General features: G+C 36.2%; 1 protein-coding gene and 1 pseudogene across 1 annotated transcript; both read right to left on the reverse strand.

Moving 5' to 3' along the window:
- Positions 1-1,650: 1,650 nt before the first annotated feature.
- LOC145941421 (protein FAM200C-like) lies at positions 1,651-2,705 on the reverse strand (annotated as a pseudogene).
- A 6,671-nt stretch (positions 2,706-9,376) lies between these two features.
- On the reverse strand, positions 9,377-22,833 carry LOC145941938 (glucose dehydrogenase [FAD, quinone]-like). The gene is made up of 3 exons (XM_083048367.1): positions 22,372-22,833; positions 10,873-11,056; positions 9,377-10,792 (listed from the first exon to the last, which is right to left on the reverse strand). Exons 1-3 carry the CDS (start codon positions 22,783-22,785, stop codon positions 9,483-9,485), a joined length of 1,908 nt encoding a protein of 635 aa, XP_082904493.1. The 5' UTR covers positions 22,786-22,833; the 3' UTR covers positions 9,377-9,482.
- Between the last annotated feature and the right edge of the window lie 1,429 nt (positions 22,834-24,262).

Below are 24,262 nucleotides of genomic sequence, written 5' to 3' on the forward strand. Positions count from 1 at the left end.
TACGTATGTGTGTAGTAAATCCGGGAAGGTTACTAAAATAACTTTAGGCCAAATTAATAATAAACAAAATAAAATATTTTATTTGGCAGAAAAAATTAACGAATACCAACATTTGTTGCAAGGATAAGAAGGATAAGGAAAACTGCCAAAAACCTTATCAGTATTCGTGAAACAAAAATATATTTATAAAATTAAAAATAAATTTCTTTAGATAAAAAAAATAATAATAATTTTATATTAAATATTAAAATATAATTCATATTAATTAATATTAAAATAAAAAAAAAATAATATCACATGTTACAATAAAATAATTACACATTAATTAGACGCATATTACAATAAAACAAAAAATATCTATAATTATTTAAAAAAATAAAAGTATTGTATTATAAAATTAATAATCACTATACACAACAATTATATTATATTATATTTAACAATTATATTATATTTAAATATTATATAATTAAATAATTTTTAATTATTAAAATAAAACAACTTAAATATTAAATAATAAAATTTAAAAAACTTAAAAATAAAAATATTGCACATTTTTTATAATCTTATACAACAAATAAGATATATCTGAAACAAAAAATAATTATTAATAATAAAATATATATACATATAGCATGCATTATGAAATATCTACTTGACTTCCTTGAAATTAAAACTTATTGTGCAAAATAAAATTAATAAAAAGCAAAAATAAAAATAATGAAGCAAATATTAAACACTATCAGATTTGTGTTTTTCTCCATATAAATTTAGTGCATTATGCAGTTCGAGATGTCTAGAATCTATTTCAAAATTAATAGAATTGATATTCTGAGCTTGAAAACTTGACCGAACTATACAAATTGATGAAACTGTTTCATTCGATAATCGATTTCTTTTTTTATTTTTTACGTCCGTTACGATAGAAAATATTCGTTCCGCCTCGGCATTTGAGTGAGGAAAAGAAAGAACTATTTCAACTAATGATTCTAAATTTGGAAACATCTTTTTTCCATCAAAATTTCTAAATTCTACAATATTTTTCCACATTTCATCTATTTCTAAACAAGCTAATTCTTTTTTTTGTTCTTCACTAAAAACTGATGGTAAAATTCGCCATTCGAAAGCTAAATTTGTAATATCAACATGATTTATGCGTTTCGCGATAAAAGTTAAATCTTTAATTTTTAATCTACTTTCGTCATATAAAGCAACTTTAGGATCCAAAAAAGTTAATTGCTGGAAGAGTGTATCTCTAAAAGGCAAACGTTTAAGCATTTCTCGAACTGCAGTAATGTAAAAATCCAAACATTTGTTCTGCGCATTCCAAAGATAACGTTTCCAAAAAGCTCTCACATTCGGGTCCTACATAAACATTTTCTAAACTTTGATAATTATTTTTATCGTTTATATCTAAATTAATATCTTTCAAAAGATCAACTTTTAAAAAATTTTGAGCTATCTGTTTAATTAATTGCAGACTATTTTCAAATAATTTATGTATTAATATATTACGCGACTGAAATAAGGCATTAAAATTATTGAAAAAATTTAATGAATATTTTAAAAATAGCATATAGGCTTTAACAGAATTATCATTGAAGTACTCTAAAAGAAGTCCGGCAGATTTGACTTTATCTTCTATTGATGCTAAAACGAAATAATTTTCAAAACTTCCCAGTTATCGAGAAGTCTGACAACACATTTATGCAAACAAAGCCACCTCGTTTCTGATAATTTTAATATTTTACATCTTTGGACTTCAAAAAAATCTTGAAATTCACCCAAAATTGCACATCTTTTTGCACTGCCCGAAATATAAGTGGCAACTCCTCGAATCAAACTTTCGCAAGAAGAAGGTAATTTAGAACAAGCTTTGCTAGGAATAAGCGCGGAGGAATGGCAAATACAATTTAACGTTATTAAGTGTGGAACTTCTACTTTAAGATGAGACATAAAAGAATTATTACATCCAATCATAACAGATGCATTATCGCAAGCCATTCCAACAATATTTTTAATCGTAATTTCTTTATCTTCTAAAAAATTTTTAAATATTTGGAAAATTTTACTCGCGGAACAATCAGTAGCATCTAAGGGTAACAATTCTAATAATTGTGTTATAATTTTTTTATTTACGGGCGATACATATTTAACAAGCAAACACATTACTTTATTATCAGTTATGTCTGTACTTTCGTCAATTAAAATGGAAAATTTACATGTTTTTAAATGTTCAACAATTTTCTCAATTTCGCGTTTTGCAATTACGTGTTTAACAATATTTGCACACTTATTTCGACCAAGTGTAAGATCTTGCACAACTTTGGGTTCTATACAAATATCTTTTATCAATGGAATAAAGTGATCCGCGGTATAAAAAGCTACATTATGCTCTGCAAAAAAAACTGATAATTTAATTTCCGCGCGTTTTACTTTATTTTTATGCGTTAAAGTACTATTATTATTATTATCGGTGGCTTTATAATTAGAAGAATTAAAATTTTTTATATGTTTGACCGTCTGTGAGTACTGAACTAAATCTGTTTTACAACATCTGATAGTTTTATTGCATGCAATACAAAGCGCTTTATTATCTGTAGGATAATTAACCATCCTTTAAAAATATTCTCATCTAACCAAGAATTTTGGAAGTCTCTAATTCTGCGTTTTTTAATAACTCCTTTTCCAATTTCATTATCCATATTATATTAATTATATTAATATTAACTTATCAACTAATACCTAACCTGTGTTGTCCGTTCAGTCTTCCCGCCAAGAGTGTCAACCGTCAGCGCCCTATCTCCTACCACCTCTTCACTACAGATAGATACATCACTGCTAACAGCCATTATGGCCGCGCATGCGCGAGAAACCCCGGCCCGTCTCACAACACTGATTCCCATAGCAATTTTTTAATAGAAAAATTTTTTAAAAATACAGTGGTTGAGGTAAAGCAGTCCCCATTTCTTTCTAAGAGACTTTGGCACAAAAATTTTTTAATACACTTGGTTAAAAAAGTATACACGGTACACTTGAAAAGTAATAAATAATTGTACAACTTTAAATATTTATATTTCAGCTAATAATTATAATATCGAAATGTTTCCAAAACAATAATAAAGCTTGAAGTTTGAAAAAATTTTAGTGTCGATTATACGTGGAATAATCAATTTTGCAATTCTGTAAAACTGATAAATACAAGGTCCACTTTCCTGAATTGCACGGAGGAAATGAGTTGACGTAGCTCAATGGGATAAAAAGCGTGTGAAAATTCAAACTTTTCTCTTTAAAATGAGCTTTAACGGAACAAATTGATAAAGATAGCAAACACACATTTTAAGTCATAATTTGTCGTTAAATATATTTGTCGTTAAAAAAATCGACTTTCTTCAGATTAACATAACTTGGACGTGGATCTTCTATTTATCAGTTTTGCAGGTTCTTACTCTGTCGTTCGCCATTGCAAAACTGATTATTCACGTAATTGACACTAAAATTCTTTTAAACTAGACTTCAAGCCTTATTTTCGTATTTGAAGCACCTCGATATCATAATTATTATCTGAGTTATACATATTTGAAGTTTTACAATTTTTTACTACTTTTTAAGTGTACTGCTTTTTTGGCCGAGTGTATATTACTCTGCGTTTTTGTTGTTTATTATGATACAAAATGCTTAGAAATCATTCTCGCACAAAATCACAACAAAGCTGAAGTTCAAATAAAATTTCAATGCTATATTTTGTTAATTTTTTTGCAATATCGAATTAATGATGAAATATTAATAAAAAATGCTTAAAATATATTTTTATCACATTAATTCAAATTATAAATATAATTATTCAATCGAAATCATTACCTAATATCAAAAATATTAGGAAAGGGCACCACATTACAGGGACTGGGATAAAATGGTCACTATGCAGGCATATAGAAAATTTTTGACTACAGAAAAATTTGAACTAATAAACAATTTGTATTCATTCTATTAAGTAGAGAAAGAAAATGTATTTCAAATTTGCAAAGTTTGAGAGAGACAGCAAAATTAACACACATCCACAGACACGCACACACACGCACACGCTGACGCGCACATACGCATACACACGCGCACACACACGTTCAACCGGAATTTGCATTTTACGCTTGTCTTTTTGATTAAATATATTATTATTTTTCAATTAATAAATTTCATTAAAGAGCTCGTAAAATACATGAGATATGTTTCACTTGCAACCTCTCCGAAAATATAGGCCTTATTAATCTTATCCATGATAATTTGCACTTTCAGATTTCTTAAAATTGTAGTAAATAGTGATAAAGCATTTTTAACACTGAAATTATATTCAACAAAAAACCGCAAAAAATGAAAAAACTGCAAAAAATATTTTCTTAACTTTGTTAAATTATAAAGATGTAACTGAAAAACTATGTATGGAGCACACCATCAAATTCTCTGGCTTTGAAGACGATTTTTTCTCACAAGGGACATGTCACAACTGTCCGGAACCGATTTAATTCTTCTTCAAATATGTTGTTAAATACACAAATCTAAAAGACACGTATTTTTTTATATGTGCGGATATTGAGTTTTAAGGGGTGAAACACCCCTTTAAAGAAAAACGGTATTTTTCTTTAGGATCGAATATCTGGTAAACTATAAGAGGTAGAAAAAAAAGACGTACAACAAATTTTAATGGCTTGAAGAGTACTTTAAAGTTATATGAACAAAATTTTTTTATTTTGAAAAAAAAAAATTAAGTGATGGGGTATTTAAAAAAAAATAAAAATAAAAAAATTTTGTTCATATAACTTTAAAGTACTCTTCAAGCCATTAAAATTTGTTGTACGTCTTTTTCTTCTACCTTTTATAGTTTACCAGATATTCGATCCTAAAGAAAAATACCGTTTTTCTTTAAAGGGGTGTTTCACTCCTTAAAACTCAATATCCGCACATATAAAAAAATACGTGTCTTTTAGATTTGTGTATTTAACAACATATTTGAAGAAGAATCAAATCGGTTCCGGACAGTTGTGACATGTCCCTTGTCAGTGAAAATGTCGAGGCACTAATAATTTTCAAGATATAAATGATTGAAAAGAAAGGCTTCTCGCAAACTAAATGTTATTGACTAATTTTTACAAAAGTATTTTAATGGAAATAAACTATTATTTTGTAATATAAACTATTATTTTGTAATTATTTTCAATTTCGACACGCTTGATATAAAATGTATCTGCTATATCTAATTTGTAATTATATCACAACTACTAGACTTTTTGTTATATTGAATATTTAAATATTATAAATAATTACGAGTACTTTTTTTTCTAAATTATATCTTATTTTAAATTTGAAACTAATTTTTCTCCAAACTGTCTACGTAGAACTTTTTACTAAAATTCTTGTATTTGATCTAACGTTTCGATTAATTTTTATTTATTTATTTAATTCACATTAACGGGAAAAGATCCCTCTAGTATACAAAAAAATACATAGAAAAAAAGTACATAAAAGAAAGCACAGTCGCAAGAGAACACGAATATAGCGAGATATAATTAAATTAAATAGCGAGATATGATTAAAATTAAATACGCTTAGACAATAACGCAATAAAGAGTCTAATTAAACAACACAACGAATAAAGGCCCTTTTTAACGCAACTGGACCCATACTAAAGAAGTCCATGTGAGGCGCAAAATCGTTAGCCAATGAGCAAAGGCGATTCAGCGGCTTATGCATACCATAGGATGTGCGATGAGCCTCCACTGAAAACACTTGACTGGATCGAAGCGTTCTACCAGGCACATGAAGCTCGATGCGCTCTAGCAATTCCGAACAGTCAATAGATCCATTCACTATCTTAGAAATAAAGACCAAGTCCAACAAAACCCTACGATCTTTTAAGGTTAAAAAAAGCATTTCTTTCATCACGTGGTCGTAATCATGATCAAAGATGCTCATCGGTTTCCCCAGCTTATAGCTAATCCTACGAAGAAAATAATGTTGAATTTTCTCCAATAGGGCGCTCCGGCTCGAGTAAAAGGGAGACCAGATAATTGAGGCATATTTCAGTTGCGGCCTAACAAGGGAGCAGTACAAAAGCCTAAGCGTTTTCACGTCGCAAAACAGTTTACACGAACGGTTTATGAAGCCAAGCTTTTTAAATGCAGACGTTGTAATATGAGAGATATGTTTGTCGAAAGATAGATCGCTGCTAAAAATTACTCCGAGATCACGTATGGAGTCAACGGCAGTGAGATGGGTACCACTTAAATCATATTCATGAATGCAGCCAACCCTTCTCCGACTGAAGTGAACGACATGGCATTTTGCGACATTAAAATCCAATCCATTTCTTTTACTCCAAGAGTCTAGACCATGCAGATCCCGCTGCAACAGAAGAGCATCGCTCAGGTTAGAGACCCTTCTGAAGACCTTAAGATCATCGGCATAAAGCAGAAATCTGGAATGAGCAAATACCTGCTTTATATCATTAATAAAAATATTAAACAGTAGAGGGCCCAAGTGTGACCCTTGGGGGACTCCCGATGCAACCAATATGTTACGAGAATAGGTGTTATTGAGTTTAACGATCTGGGATCTGTCCGAAATAAAACTTGCCAACCATTCCAAGAGACTTCCACCCATACCGAGAGCACGCAGTTTACTAACCAAGATCGCATGATTCACGGTATCAAACGCCTTACTGAAATCGGTATAAACGGCATCCACCTGTAGGCCCTCTTCCAGCGCCGTGACAATGTAATCGTGATAGAGAATTAGATTGGTAGTTGTTGAACGCGAGTTCATAAAACCATGCTGCTCAATTATGATAATATTTTTTAGCAACTGCGACAATTTCATGGTTATAATATTTTCAAATATCTTTGGCATGATGCATTGTTTGCTAATCGGTCTGTAGTTGAAGGCCAAGGTCTCATCGCCACCCTTAAAAATCGGGGTTACGATACATGTTTTCCAAGCAGATAGAAATGTGCCGCATGACAACGATTTACAAAAAATCAACCATAGTATTCTGGCCATAATGAAATTACATGATTTAAAAAACATCGGTGGGATGCCGTCGATACCCGGGCTAGCTCCTGTATCCAGCCCGTTTACATACGCAAAGACCTCTCCAATACCTATATCAATATTTGTTAAGCTCAAGTCAGACTCATTCACAAAATCCACGCATGTGGAGCTATCCCGAGCGTACACCGATTCGAAGTAATCAGCAAAAGAGTTCGCAATAGATCATTCTTAACAAGATTATTACCAGCTCGAATGCATGAGGGAGACGAATTTTTGTTACGAATGTTATTGACAAAGCTCCAGAAAACCCTTGCGTCTCTAGAGATAGCAGATTCAGTACTCCGCACGTAGTCACTCCAAGTCTTTCTGGAGAGAGCCCTACACTTCGATCTAGCATTTGAAAACTCGAGGTAATCTGTAAGTGAGCCAGACTTTTTATAATTGCAATGAGCTTTCTTCTTGGCTCTAATAAGTGCAATTAGCTCTCCAGAAAACCAAGCAGGAAAAGATGACCTATACGCAGTACGATCAGGCACAAAACATGCGATCGCATAATTCAAATGCATATATAAGAAATCAACAGCGCAGTCAACAGTTCTATCCCTGAGTTCCCCATCCCAAAGAATACCACTCAGATAATCATTAATAGCCGCATAATTCGCACGTTTGAAGTTCTTCTTAGTAACAATTGATTTTTTTATCAGTGGCCTGAGGGACACTGGTAACGCAAAGTACAAAGCCGGATGATACTTATCGCAGGCAATTAAATCGTCAGGCGCTCGTTCTACATTAATCCCGGATAAATTGGAAAAAATAAGATCCAGGGTGTTACCATAATTATTATTAACAAAATTATACTGATGAAGACTAAGCTCATTTAAATAACACAAAAAAACATTCGCTTGATTTGTGAGACCGCCAGCCCGAGTAGTGTTATAACAAAGGGCTCCATCGTCATTGTTATAGAAGAACAGATGTGGAAGATTAAAATCTCCAGCAATCAGAAAATCAACATCCGAAGACTCCGACATCAGCTCCTCCATAACACAACAATGCGATTCGTATACAAATGTGTTCGCGCACGGTGGTATATATACCAACAAATAAATGTTTATGACCTATATGAATGTCAACATACAGATGCTCCACATTCTGAGCTGCCAGGACTATTTTATTACAAATAAAATTATCGCGAACCGCAATCAGCACGCCACCGCCGCGTGAATAACCGCAGGCATCAAAAGATCTATCCGCTCGGAATATTTTAAAGTTTTCCATGCCAAGCTCAGCATCAGCAATGCTCGCATTGAGCCACGTTTCAACAAATATAACAATATCGTAGTTCACAGAAGCAGACATCAAAGCGCAACGCAATTCTGACAATTTAGTTCTGAGACCTCGCACGTTTTGGTAATATACTAGAGGGAAAGTTATACGTTTTTTGCATTGTGTCGCGCATTCACAATCCTCGGCTCTCCATTGAAATAGCGAATAGTTTTATTCTCCCCTGCGTCACGTGCTTCCTTTAGTTTAGCCTGCAATTCGCTCAAATGTCTCCTCTGTTTAGGGGTCCTGTCGAGGTAAACTTTTACTGGTCCTGAGTATTTCTTCTTATCTCGCAGAAAAGCCAAGGCCTCTTGTTTCGAGGGAAACGACACCCGCAAAGGTCTGGGAGATTCCCGCCGCTTCGCCCCCAGTCTCGAGATTTTTACATTAGGTACGTCCCTGGGTCCCATTTCCCCCAAAATGTCCTTGACAAGATCCAGATCCGTGATGCTAGAATCTGTAGAAGCGTCGGCCTCTTTTAAATTAAAAAATATGAGATTAGTGGATCTTCTTTCTCTCTCAGCGATTTCCTCAAGAACCTCTTCCTCGGAGGAAATACCGCCGAGACGCAGTTCTGAATTTTCCAATTTATCGATTCTACTCGACAGACGCTGAATGTCCCCATTTATCTTATCAAAATCCGCTTTAAGAGTATCCAGTAACTCTTTTTTGAAGACAGCAAATTCGGACCGAATAATGCTATAGATGCTATCAAGGAGAGTTTGACTCAAAGCATCAGATGTTGATGTAGTGGCGGTGATGCAGTCAGAGAACTTCCCGTCCCGAAAGGGGTGTCCTGTACGAGAGATGCAGCCAGGATGCGACGCAGTGCCACATTTAGAGCAAACAATTGGTTTAGCGACTGCAGTATTGCACCCTCTGCATATTTTTCTTCCATCCATGGCAGATAATTACTCAATTCTCGACAGGATACACGTTAAATATGTGGTAGATAAATTTTAAATTTGTATTTAATTTTATTTTAACGGATGTATAAATAAACACACCGAGAGAAACTAGAGAACGTCCTCTCACGACGACTGTATACTTTCGACTGTGTCGAAATTAATCGTACATTTGTATTACATTATGCAATATTTTCCAATTGATTAATGTCAAGAAGTAACAACGGTAACATTATCTCTTTTCGAGCGAGATGATTGCATCCACATTGTCTTTATCAAATCGGCACCCTTTTCACTAATCATAATAACAGGCGCATTTATGTTGCCGCTAGTAATAGTTGGCATGATGGATGCATCGATAACTCGCAAGCCTTCAATTCCATAAACTCTTAGTTCTGGATCCACAACCGCCATAGGATCGCTGGCCGGGCCCATCTTTGCGGTACAGCTCATATGATATATCGTCATGGTATACATTCGTAAAATGCATGTCCAGTATTCGTCGCTATAAAGGGGAATGTGCTTACAACTTGGTAACTGTTTGCTATGAAATCTAGAACCGAATTTCTTCATACTGCGCGTTTCGCCAAAGGCAACTGCCGCTTTGACACCCTCGCGAAGCACTGCTACATCTTCTGGATGAGTGAGATAATTATGATAAAGCAACGGGTAATCCAAGGGATTTTTAGATTTCAATCTGATGTAGCCGTGCGACTTGGGCCTGAGTAACATTGGAAACACTCCAAAGACATCGTGATTGTTGAGTTCATTAAATACGTCGTTGTAAAATTCATCGGTTAAACCATGAGCATTCTTTACATGATTGCCACCATCAGAATTGACTCCCGAAGATGTCAACATGAACTCGATATCGGGCCACTCAGTCTCATTGGCATACTTGGTAGCAATAAAGCCGACCGCCTCAAGACCAATGCTGGATGTCAATGGGCCGTCTTCAGTAATGGCGTATTTCAATGCAGAATTGATGTTTACCATTCGATTCATCACAATACTGATCTGATAGTCAATCGGAAAAACGAGCCCGCCAATTGCAATATGATCCTGCAAATTCTGTCCGACACCAGGTGAGTCTTGAATTACAGGGATTCCCAATTGTTCTAAATGGACACGTGGTCCTATACCTGAGAGCATTAATAATTGCGGACTATTGATAGCGCCAGCAGAGAGGATTATTTCTTTTTTGGCAAACACCATCTCCTTATGACCATCTCTAATAAATTCTACACCGTACGCTCTTTTGTTCTGCGGATCAATCAATATTCGAGTCACATGGCTCCACAACGAAAGATGGAAATTCTTTCTTAGTTGAATGGGTCGCACAAATGCTTTGGCAGTACTGCATCTAGCACCCCGTCGCATTGTATACTGAAAAAAGGCGAAACCAGTTTGCTGTTCGCCATTGACGTCGCAAATATTGTAACCCATCTCTTCACCAGCCTGCAAAAATGCTACGCCCAACGGAGTAACATAAGGGCTATCCTGTACAGTTAGATATCCTCCTAGGAAATAAAAAATAATAAGAATAAAAAAATATTAATGATTTATCGCACAATATACACGATAATTGAAGTATGCAAACCTGTGCTATGATATTTTGTATTGCGTGCCAGATATGGATTTCTTTGATCCTGCGATTTGTGAAAATATGGTAACACATCATCGTATCCCCAACCAGGATTTCCGAAACTTCGCCATTGATCATAATCACGTCGATTTCCGCGAATGTAAAGCATTGTGTTCAGCACGCTGGAGCCTCCAAGGACCTAAAGTATTATTTAACCAATTGTGAAAATTATACAAAATAGAATAATTGCAAAACAAGTAAATTTATTAACCTACTTTCTCGTTGAGATAATTATTTCTAATCATATAATATGATTATACGTAAATATAAAATCTAACAAGCATTAAGATGCGAATTCATGGGACGCTCGTTTCAACGTTGCATGGTCTTGTGACTTCGACTTGACGCTACCGTTAGGAAAAAAGTGAATTGGACCGTCGAGGCTATCCGACTTTGTCTACAAGAGTGGGTGGACAGAGCCAACGGGAGGGGAAGGTGACTTTTAGAATGACTCAGGTGCTTACCGGGCACGGGTGCTTCGGTAGGTACCTGAGTCGCATCGGTAAGAAGCGCACGGCGCGATGTCTGCATTGCGGACAAGAGGAGGATACCACGCAGCACATTGTAGCGGAGTGCGCTGCGTGGCAGCAAGAGAGAAGAGAGCTAACTGCGGTCATAGGGAGAGATCTCTCCCTCGCTTCCGACTGTAGTGGCGAGTATGTTGGAATCGGAAGAGAAATGGAGGGCAGTGATCTCGCAGAAGGAGGAGGCGGAGAGAGAAAGGGAGAGGCGGGGGAGATGAGGAAGACTCGCATGCTTTCCAGAATCCCGGGAGGAGAGAGACGACCCTTTCTGGTTGCCTGGGCGAGGAGGGGGCACTCGTCGAGGCAAGAACCAGAAGAGAGTCGGCCCCACCCCACTCCAGATAATACTGTGGTGGGATGAGGCCGTCGGGGGAGGACTCGGGACGTCTAAGTCCGGAACTCCTCCCCCGACGACCTCGCGAGAGGGATAAGGGCGGATCGCTTCGGCGTGTAGCCGAAGCGGACCGTCTGAAGCTCTGAGGAGGGCCCCTCTGGCTGTCAACCGAATCCTAACTCCCTTTGGGAGCGGAAGGAGTCGCAGCTGGAGGAGCAGGGGGGCCGGGGCCCGAGCGGGTAACTCGAGCCCCGACCCCGCCCCCCAACTAACATCGGGAGGGCGTGGCGTGGGATGGGTGTCCTCCTGCGTCACAACCGCGATGGCCCGCACGATGGCGGGAGAGGGAGCTGTTCCTTTGGAACTTCCCGAGAGGAACAGGCGGGGGGGGGGGCGGTGTAGGCAGGGGATACCAGCACCTTCCGCGCTTCCCACCTAATGGCCGCGTAGGACACCCGTGAGGGTTTTAGTGTGGTATTCCCCCCTTCGGAGAGGGAGTCCCACATAACCCCCATCTCCTTTCCCGAGGAATGGGGGTATCTATAAAGGATTTCCCTCACGCAAAAAAAAGTGAATTTCCTCAGCTTTCAGCGTCAAGCTCATCGGCATATAAGATACGGTGATTATATACGATACTGTCACTATAAATTCGATTTTAAACCCTTTTCGAGCGTTTTTTTTCAATATTAACTTTGATCAGGTAATCTACTTTGATGCGTCGAAAATGAGCGTCAAACGTTAGCGTGAAAAGGCACCTTTATATTTCAACAAAAACATTAATATAGATAAAAAAAAATCGTGTCACATTGTATCAAATGTCGTTTGTCACAATATTATATCACATTTTATCCTAATTAAATACTTGTAGATGCTGAGGATGATCTGAAATGGTGATCGAAACGTTTATTAATAAAAAAAGTTTATATAACTAAATATACTTGCGCACCGTCTACAGCGCTTGGCTCTTATTTAGTCCTTTCTATTCTCAATTTATTTTATTATCAGAGCCTAACAGTATTCTGTTTAATTTTAATTTAATTTTATGCTGGCTGCAAGCATGCGTACTTTTACATTTTTTGACTTTGTTAAACGAAATTTCGGGTATAGTATAGTTAAATTCATGAAAGATTGGATAAATTGTCAAAAAACAATTATAAAATTCCGACTGCGGGTAAAGTTTCTTAAGAAATGTATCAGATCGAACATAATTTTACCACACTTAAACCGCTTTAATAGCTATGATGCGAATTTACATAACAAATTATCTAGAAATAAATTCCAATTAATTCTTAAACGGTTCAATAACAGCATGATACGGAATGAGATTTGTGACGCACATGACCACATCCGTTTTTTGCGAAAAAATCATATAAGTTATTTCATCGCATTGCAAATATGCTTCCGATGGATATGTGCAATAATTTTTTTGATACACAAAATAGATCGTTCAACTTCCACTTCGTGAATGAAAATATTAGAACGAACAAAAAGTTTAACTGGCTAAATAATAAACATGATAATATGAAAAAATTGAAGATACGCCCGATAAAATATTTTTGGGGAAATCCACAATACACGACCAGCACGTTATCCAATGTACCCTCACAGAACACAGAGATATTCTCTTTGAATCCGATGCAATCCGCTGACGTCTCCAAAAATGACATTACCCTACATCCTTCCTTGTTAAAAAATCCTACTCCTTTCCCCCTCTCCATCCAAGATAAATGGTTCGTCAATTTATCTACGACACAAATACCTGAAGACATCCATGGACTGTTGCAATTAGGGGATAATTTCAGCTTACCAACAACAAACACAGATTCTATTATCACAGACCTCCTAAAATGCGTCGACCATAACATCGATAGATTACCTGCACACCTCCGCTTAGTTACACACAATAGATTGACTCCCATTATAAGTAATCTTCATAATCATTCCTTCAAATGCTCCCCATCGGATATAGATATCCTCAAAGCGGTAAATACGACAAAAAAGTTTATTCTTGACAACCCAGACGTGATTTTCACCAACGCAGATAAAGGCAACGTCACCGTAGCTATGAATCTTGTCGAAAGTTAAATTCAATCATTATGAAAAACAAACGCGAAAGTCAAGAGAAGTGGAACTCGAAGAATATTTCGATTGCACATGCAATTATAACAGCATGTAAGCCGAAATCTTTTTTATCACCTTTAGATATTGATTTTGGGGCGTTTTCGTTTCTCAAAAATTTAGTTCTAAAGTATTAAGTAACAATGTAGGCTCCCTGCATTGATAAATTACAAATTCAAAAGAAGGCTATATGGAGCCACGCGTAGGGTGTAGGTACGCAAATATTAAAAACAAACTTGTTGGAAAAACAAATTTATTGAATCTAAACGTTTCGGTCCTTCCTTTGGACCTTCTTCAGTAAATTTAATACAATAAATAATAATGGGGAATCTACATACTACCGCACGTAGCGCAAAAGCCGTGAGCCCCCCCTATCGATATCCCATTAGATAGACAAAGTGACATAATATGTCATGAGGTCCTCAAAAGTGGACTCTAATGAAGAGTATAGTGAGGAATTTCCGAAAGGGGGCTCACTCTTACTCACACACTCATCCATCGCACGTTCACACGACCGTAATGTGAGTAAGAGTGAACCCCCTTTCGGAAATTCCTCACTATACTCTTCATTAGAGTCCACTTTTGAGGACCTCATGACATATTATGTCACTTTGTCTATCTAATGGGATATCGATAGGGGGGGCTCACGGCTTTTGCGCTACGTGCGGTAGTATGTAGATTCCCCATTATTATTTATTGTATTAAATTTACTGAAGAAGGTCCAAAGGAAGGACCGAAACGTTTAGATTCAATAAATTTGTTTTTCCAACAAGTTTGTTTTTAATATTTGCGTACCTACACCCTACGCGTGGCCCCATATAGCCTCCTTTTAAATTTGTAATTTAGTTCTAAAGACCTTTTGAATATTTTATTTGAAAAAACTGATTTTTCACCCTTTTCTTCAATATGGCGGCTGAAGCTCATCACAGGGGAGGTCGAAAACTTAGTATGTCATTACTGACACCCAAACAAAGCGATTAAAATTCTAGCTTTAATAAAATAATAAAATAATAAAATAAATTAATTAAATATATATATATATATATATATATATATATACAGGGTGTCCGGTAATAGTCGCATCAACTGTCGTGTGCAGGTAGAGCTAGTTAAACCGAGTAGAAAAATCCTCTGCCATTTTGCGATATATATATATATATATATTGTGACGTGGTCGTCCCGACTCACGTGCACTCCCTATCGCGGGGCGAAAGCCGAGCGGCCGCGCCAAGAGAGCGAGCGAAAAATGAGCGAGAATGAGAACCCCGAGAGACTTAGCGCCGCGAAAAGTAATAGCTTATTAACGAGTTTTTGTTTCTTTTATTTTTATATTTTTGGGAGCCTGACCGGGAGAGAGAATATTGTCGCGGGAGAAAGAGAGAGAGAGGTGTTGTCGTCATCGGCGAGAGACAGTCGCGGTTGGAGAGAGTAGCGAGACAAACATACCACCAAGAACCATAAGAACTGCCCTTCCTAACAACAAAGAAGGAAGCAAATACAGAGCGTCACGGAGGAATTCGGCCTTGACGATCTACTGACACGAGGTCCAGTGAGGCGCCCGACTACAGGCGCCGGAAGGGCCCCAGACCGGGAGGATAACTTTCCTCCCGCGGGGTACCGCTCCGTCGGAGACGGGACACAAGGCCACCGCGGGGAGGCCCGCGGCGCGAGGTCGCGAAGGTCTCCAAACCCCGCGCAAATACCGCGCGAATAAATATATTTTATCACCATCACGAGGGGTGCTGTGAACCCCGTACGGCCTTGCTAATCTCGCGCGGCGACGGTAGACGGCACGGCGCCGTAATTGGTTATCGCGTACGCACCCCGCGTGCGCAGCATTGATCCAGCTGTCGATTTCGGGCCGATAGATCCGGCAGATTGGCGCGACCGCTCGACCCGGCTACACGTGTCTTGCAGAGGTTAAGAGTCTACTTAGAGAACCCAGATATCGAGACTGCCACGTACTCAGGAGGGATCGTCCGGTGAGGCTACCCTTGCTCTTCTTGCGGTAAAGTAACTAAAACGTCCATCGTGTAATTCCTAGCCTCCGTCGCTCTGGCCCGGTCGCGCAAGGATTTAGTGTAATTAATTAATTTGCGTAAGGGCGTTGCCCGCTTCTTCGAGAATATTACTTCTTTTGCGATTTCGTGGGAGCGATCGGGGTCATGCGACGAGGATTGTCGCGATATTACGCGTCGTAATTGGTTCTTTCGCGGAACTTCGTCTCTCCGGGGCTCACTAGTCGTCGCGTCCTTCTCATACTTGTCGCGCATTATTCGTGTAATTGTAAAGTGTAATTGAGTGTGCCGGATGGATGATTCGAGTGTGAAATATTAGTTGCGTAATAGGGAATATTGTTGGTCGTGTGATTACGTTGGCGCGGAGATACGCAAGGAGTGAGAATTTACGTGAACACGTGCGAGAGCGTGAATCCGAGAGAGACAGAGAGTGCGCGCGCGCGAGAGCGAGCGAGACGGCGATAGGCGAGGTGCGCGATGACTCTCTCTGCTCTCTTCTCGCCGTAGCGGAAACCTCGCGCGTGTGTTGCGAACTGCCGATCGCGGGGAAATTCGCATAAAATATTCCGATCCGCGAAATATACCGGATTGGATCTTTATCACCTTGATTGTCGCGTCAAAACCGTAAATCTTGTATTAGTTATATTTCGCGTTATCTTGTTCGTCGCTTTCCTTTCTTCTTTGTATAGCGTACTTCGATTGCTGTCAAGATATTATTTTCTCCAGATCGTAATCTTGTATTAGAGTAGTTCATTAGATCAACGCTGCCACGATAACGGCAAGATTAATATGTAGCATTAACTTCCACGAGATACGTACTATTTTTTTTGATTCTTTTGTTACGTGTGAATTTATCCACTGTTTTCATATTATTTGCTTTTTATATCCTATTGTTAAGGTCAGATTTATCGGATCTCTCTTTATGATATTATTTAATTTCCTTTAAGAGCGCTGTTTACTTTGAATATTATTCGATTTTATTTATATTTGCTAACTCCTCTCACAGTTGTTCTATTATAATAAATCTGATCACTTTTTTTCTATTAATTACGCGCCTTCTTTTATTTCTGTGTTCTTTTTGTGATGTCGTATCTCGCTTCCCGTTCGATCGAGTCATCAGTCTCGCGAAAATTTATTCTATCAAGTGTTAGATCGTTCGATTGATTAGTCATTTCTCGCGGCAACCACACCCTGCCCCTCTACCGTTAGGCGAGCAGCCGGCCCGTCGTGGAACTTCCGGCCGAATTTTCGCGTTCGTATAATTATCGTGAATTGACACGTGAAAGACCGTGTCTGGCGCCCAATCCGAGTATAATTCTCATATTCGTCGGCTGGCGTTCTGCTGCGACTCGCGCGGAACGACCAAGACCCCTGGTTCCCGCGGTAATAATTTATTAAAGAACAATATTTTCTTTCTTTGTTTTTTTTGTCGACGGCCCATTCCTCCCGTCCTCGTGCTCCGCGGACGGAGAGTGAAAAGCGTCACAATATATATATATATATATATACAAACATATAAATGTCTCGATTCGAGTTGGCTATGAGAGCCCAAGCACGGATAGTAAGATGCAAATAAAATATTTTAAATTAAGTAGAAACATTTAATTTAATACTATTTGACGAACGTTTCGGCTTATTTTTTAGCCTTCTTCAGCGTAACAGATTAAAACATTTAAATCAGTCGTTAGACTGATTTGAAGACTATAAGACAGTTTTATCTGGAGACAATGTTTCTGACTACTTGGAAAAAAATACTACACCGCATAAAAATGAGATTTTATCAATATAACTACTTGATATATTTACATCTCAATCTCCACTTCTGGGCTTATCAACCTAGGAAGAAATATAAGCAGAGCATAATGAGCATATAAGGAAATGCATCTCCTCATAAAGTTGTAGAATATGACACCGTTCACGATCCCTTAATTTAAATGTTTTAATCTATTACGCTGAAAAAGGCTAAAAAATGAGCTGAAACGTTCGTCAAATGGTATTAAATTAAATGTTTTTACCTAATTTGAAATATTTTATTTGCACCTTACTATCCGTGCTTGGGCTCTCATAGCCAACTCGAATCGAGACATTTATGTTTTAAATATTAGCAGAGCCATAACATAAACTCTAATTTTATATATATACATATATATATATATATATATATATATATATATAATCGGGTTATATTATAACGTCTTTCGCCGTTGTCCGATGCCTAACTTCCACCTCGCTCTATTCAACCAATCCCCCTCTCCTAAGTTTCTCTCGCTCATAGATTTCCTTATCCCTTCCGCCCATGTCTTTCTCGGTCTTCCTCTCCTTCTTCTCTTCCTTGGTGCCCACTTCATGATTTTCTTTGGTAACCTGTCGTCTTCAACATCAGTTGTTTTCTTTCGATGTCCTCCCTTATAGTTCCTTCTATACCCATTCTTCTTTTTACTTCCTCGTTTCTTATTCTCTCCAAGCGTAATACTTCTGCCGCTCTCTTCATGACGTTCATTTCCGTGGCTTCCAATTTCCTTTTTAAGTTCTCGGTTATTCTCCATGTTTCTGACCCGTTGTATTAAATAAATTAAATAAATGTATTAAATAAATTAAATAAATTATTAAAATAAAATACTTTAAATATATATATATATATATATTTATATACAAAATAAATATAATATGTATATATATAATATACACATTAATTTATTTTATTAACTATTAAATAATTAATTTAAAAATAAATAAACTTAATAAAATAAATTAATGTGTATATTATATATATATATATATATTTATTTATATAATATACACACTCTACATTGCATAAGGCGTCATGTACAGTACGCTTAGCAGTCAGCTGGCAGTAGAAAAGGACAGATATACAAGCCGCTGTCATTTTCTCTCTCGAGCTGTAGCTATAGCCATGATACGCGTTGCGCGTCGCCAGTCACAAGATTTTGATAATCTCGAAAATCTTACGGCGCGGCTCGTCAATACTCGATCTCGCGTGTTACTAATAATTTAACAATTAAAACGTAAAAATTAATATCCAAATTAATATTATAATTGCATTAAAATTTATTTTGCATACAAAAATACAAATAAATTAAAGAATTATAAAGTAGAGAAAGCGTAAATATGTTGTGTGCCGCGCAAACGGCACTCGGGTTGCGCCGAATTTAAGGATGGAGATCCTCGGGTCGCGTAGGAAGTCGCGGAGATGAAGATTGTTTTCCGAATAAATACACTTTTATTTGGATTAATTTGGTTTACACTTTATTTCCGTCCTTCTTTCGGTTTAGATATTCGCGTAACATTCGGTGATTAGCTAGCGAGCGTTTCTTAGTAAATCTTTCTTAGCGACTCTTCGTCTTAATGTTTCGGAATTTGGTTTGCGTCTCTCGCTGCGGTCTGCTTTTCGGTCTTTTATAATTCGATTCTCGGATTTTCTTTGGAGGGGACCCTTAGGAACAGGCCCCTGATTGGTTGAAAGTATTCACGCGTTTTTAATCTAAGTGCAAGCAAAGCAGGTCGGAATCGCGACTCTTCGCTTGCGTCTCGCGGTTTCCGGTGGTTCGCGCGTGTCTCGCTGCGTTAGCGTTTTCGCACGACGAGCGTTTAGCAAGAGCGTTCTTTTATGAATAAAAATATTCCATAGTAAATTCTTTCTTCTAATATTATTTCAATACTGGTTATAGTCATTCGGACTATAACAAATAATAGAATTCCACTCTTAGCCAACATGTACGTTTTTCTTTCAAAAAAATTATTATTAATTTAGAAAGATGACATTGTTTTGGTACAAGAAAAATTAAATAAAAATTAAATTATATGTTATTTCTTTTGGACAAATTATTTTGATAATATATTTTTTACTTTGATAATAGTAAAAGAATAGTAAAAAGAATAATATAGATAGTAGTAAAACAAAAAAAAATATTTTTGCAATAACACAATTCGAAATAGTTATGTGACATGCATGTAAATCTATGTTATATATTACTGTCGATAATAGCAGAATTAAAATTGTCGGTAATTATCTATAATTTTAGTTCCGCTTAGATGAGGGCGCAAACCCGTCGGAGTTCGGCCGTCCGTTTAGGATTCCTTTAATTGTGCATTGTGAGTGGACATTTATTTAAATTCTCTAGATATCTACATCTACCAACAAGTTTTCCACAGGATAATTGCAAATCAGTATTCACTGATCCCAGCTACTGTTATTTTATTTGCGCTTGCATTTCTTATGCCAACAAATAATGAATAAATAAGAATACACATAAATATACGAGGTCTGTCAGAAAAATAATGAAATTAAGTAGCATACAATGGCAACACTAAAAAATTGTAACCACGCAGAACGTAAAATATAGTTTGTAAGTGTGTATTAATAAATTTTGTCGTTTTTTCTTCCTGATTATTAGGAAGTAACAAAATATTAAACAAAGATACAATAAAATTTTGTGTTGAATTTAAAAACAACGCTACGGATTGTTATAAAAAGTTTAAAAAACATTTTGTTATCATGTTTCATTACGTGCTTAGGTTTTTTAAGTTTTGAAATATACTTTGCGCATATTTCGCATCGTTGATCATCAAATGCTTTTTTTAACTTTTCAGCAATCCATGGCGTTCTCTTTCAATTTGACAGAAAACTTTATCGCATATCTTTGTACAATTTTATTGCTCTATAACAATCATGGAAAAAGTGATTAGGTATATTATTAGATCATTTAAATGAAAATGAGCCAAGGAACATAGTAAAATATTAAATAGGTTTATTGCGGAATCTTCGATGCAAAACAGACGTGACATCATTGTAGTACCACTCATTGTAGTATGACATACTGTCTGGTAGAATTGCGATTACATGACGAGAATAATAGTATGCCCATATTCAAGACGTCATACTAGTGTACCGTCCAAACAGTCAGAATGAAATTAACGAACGCTGAACAATGAGCAGTAATTTGTTTTTTAACCGCGGAAAGTGTGAGGAATACACAAATCCATCGCCACATGAAATAAGATGTACGAAAACTGCATGTTTTTGTCACGTGTCACGTTATCACGTTGACCGCCTCTCTCGGAACCTTATTCCAGTCTTTGACGGGTGAATGTTATGCAAATATACATACTGTGTCTGAAAGCTACTGTGTCCAAAATTATTGTGTCCAAATGCATTCTGTTCAAATAAATAAGTGCACAACATATTGTGTCCAACTACAATGTCTAATTGTACGGTGTCTGAATGAACCTCTCTCCCTCATGCGCGGGAGATTTGTTTGTGCACAGTTTATTTGCACACAATTTGTTTTAACACAGTTTATTTGTACATAGTTTGTTTTTGCATGTTGCATGTTGGAAAGTTATAAATTTATGTAAATGTATAATTATTAACCTCGTTCATAATTGAAAGCACCGGTTAATGTGAGTAAACCCTGCCATCCTATGTGGAAATGTGTCCGTTCTGGACTGTATCCAAATGAATTCTGTGTAAACTAACTGTGTGTAAATGGACTGTGCTTAAACGAATCTCTCGCACACAACAATATGCGCTATTGGGAAAAAACACGTTTTTTCTCGTTAGCACATATCCTAGTGGCGCATGACAACGTGCGCTATAGAGAAAAAAACGCACCTTTTCTTGTTAGTACATGTCCCAATAACGCACGACAATATGCGCTATTGTGATAAAGTGTTATTTTATTGTGTGTTATCGCACGCTTATTTTTTCTTGTGCACTAATAATGCGTGTGATATCGGGATGTTTGCTAAAGAGATGTGGGCTATCGAGAATTATGTTAAATTTGACGTGTGCTGTCGGAATGTGGGATATCGCACCGTGCGCTAACAGATCCCGCTCGGTTGTCTTCAGGCTTGCTAACGTGAAGCAATCAAGAAAAAAATGTAAAGAAGACGAATCTCTTTCTTCAGAGATTTATCTGCTGGTTTCTGTGACTTTCTTAAGAAATGGGTAGGAGATAGAGCTTTGTATAGATCATCTATAGAGAGCTTTAGTCGGCAACTTTAAAAGAAGAAACCTGAGAAACAAGTTAGTTCAAATAAGAAGATCTCTTGATAGGGACCGGAATGCTGCTGTCCAGGAAGAATAACATTGTAGTAGATGTACTCTCTCGAGTAGAAAACGTACAGACAGTAAACTTTGAGACTTTTGTAAAATCACAAGAGCAAGACATCAAACTACAAGCCTTATTACAGAGCAATAAGAAAGCAGATCTTCATGTTCCTGGATTGACATTGACATATCCGGGAATTAAGGCAACAGCAAAGTTACATGTGGCCAAACATACAACAGAATTGTAGCAAGTGGGCACATGCCTATATAATATGCCAGAAATTAAAGTAATATTTTTATATACTGTTATTAATTCTCTTTCTCTCTCTCTCTCTCTCTCTCTCTCTCTGTCTTTCTCTTTGTTTCTTGTTTTTAAATATTATTTCTTACCTTGCCTCTAGTCCAAGAACATCGACGATCGATCATAGCTTGACAGGCTGTACTCTGAGGCTGCGTGCGATACTTCCAATCGACTTTACTTTTGTGTAGATATAGAGATAGTATGGGCACGTCGGTTATTTCCGTTTCATGACCTCCGGCTTCCAGCAACAGCACATTCCATTCAGGATTTTCGGTTAATCTATTGACAACTACGCTGCCGGCGGAACCGCCGCCGATTACAACAAAATCATAGCTTTTTTTTAATTCCTTTGTAACATGCGGATGATTTTCCGGGTCCATGAGATCATAATTAAAATACATGAGAGCGACAATCAGTACTGGGATTATAGTAATTTTGCCAATGCTGATACCGAGCAGGACGGTTGCTGCTTTTATAGCGGCACTGATTGTTGTGACATTCATTTTTTTGCTGGTTGTGTTTTCGAATATTGATCTTGTCTGAATTTATTAATCGAGTATATTATCGAATATATTTGTTTCTTCTTTTTCACGATTGAATTTTTTAAAATTACATTTTATAAAATACACCTTTGATGAATAAAATCGATATAAAATAATCTGTTTTTGTTATTTCTTGTCTCATTTCAATGTAGGTCTTTTTTCATTGTTCATTTATGTTGTAATTTTAAGTCGATTCGAAAAAATGCAGGATAAAGCAAATTTATTATTAATTAATTATTAATATAAATAGTAGCATCATCGTGTGTACCCGTTACATCATTGTATTAAAAAGGTTTCTGGAACATTTTCCTTTGGCATTTCATCTGAAAACAGAATAAAAATTTGTTTTATTTATTAAAATAATTAATTTTGCAGTAATGATACTCAAAAGTCGCAAAAAAATGTCTATTTCAGATTTTAATGAGCTTTGGATACGCGTGCATGATCGTATTTTTTGATAATATAAATTTTGTAAAATAAAAAAGAACACACACACATACTTTTATTTCAATTTACTTCAAATCTTTACTTTATTTAAAGATCTGAAATGATGACGATATCCATGAAAAATTTTTGATAAAATTTTATCATAAAAAGAAATCAAACACATCTAACAGTTGCATTTATATTATTGTTCTAGTTCTAGGTATAGTTAGCAAGTCACGCATAATTTGTTTAATGTTTGGGAGATACACTTTTCTTAATGAAACCTTACAATAATGTAATGTTAATTTTGATGCCATGATAAGATATTGCTCTTTTTTTAACTATTTCTCTTATTATTTGATCAAAAATTCCACTGGCTTTTTTTAAAATAATGCAAACAGACGATAAGAACTTACTATTACAGATTGAAACAATAGATTATATTTTATACATTGTTTCTTTTAGTTTCTTTTCTGTCATTTTACTTTCTCTCTACTGCTATAATTTATTTGTTCCTTTTATTTCTGCAATTAAACTAATTTTCTTTTCACTTTAATGTTTTAAATTATTTTTTGTTTCTTTGCTTTTCCAAAACTTATTACATATCTTTTATATTATATTGGAATAAGCAGTCTGTGATACGTGTAATTTTCTTTTTATAAAATGTCTGATCTTTTTTTTTGCTCAGTTATTTACTTGTGACACATTAAATAAATTTTAAAAATTTAGAATCTTTCTCTGCAACTTCGTACTTATATTCATATATTTGCTTAAGCATATGTATATATGTCGTTTTTTTTGCATTTTCGCTTCTTTAATTATATAAATGGACTTTGCAGCTTTAACAATAAATTCTGCGCAAAATACACGATGTGTCCGAAAAGTAATAAGAATAAGATTGTTACGCTCCCTAAGACTTTTACATGGAGAGTGGTGGGACAAAGTCATTTAGGGTAAGGTGCCAGGTATACAGTAAAACCTTTCAGTTACGTTTAGTTTCTGTCAATGTCGA

This window comes from Prenolepis imparis, unplaced genomic scaffold, assembly GCF_030444845.1.
Source record: "Prenolepis imparis isolate NDT839.2.m4 unplaced genomic scaffold, iyPreImpa1.0 SCAF_10, whole genome shotgun sequence".
Taxonomy (NCBI): domain Eukaryota; kingdom Metazoa; phylum Arthropoda; class Insecta; order Hymenoptera; family Formicidae; genus Prenolepis; species Prenolepis imparis.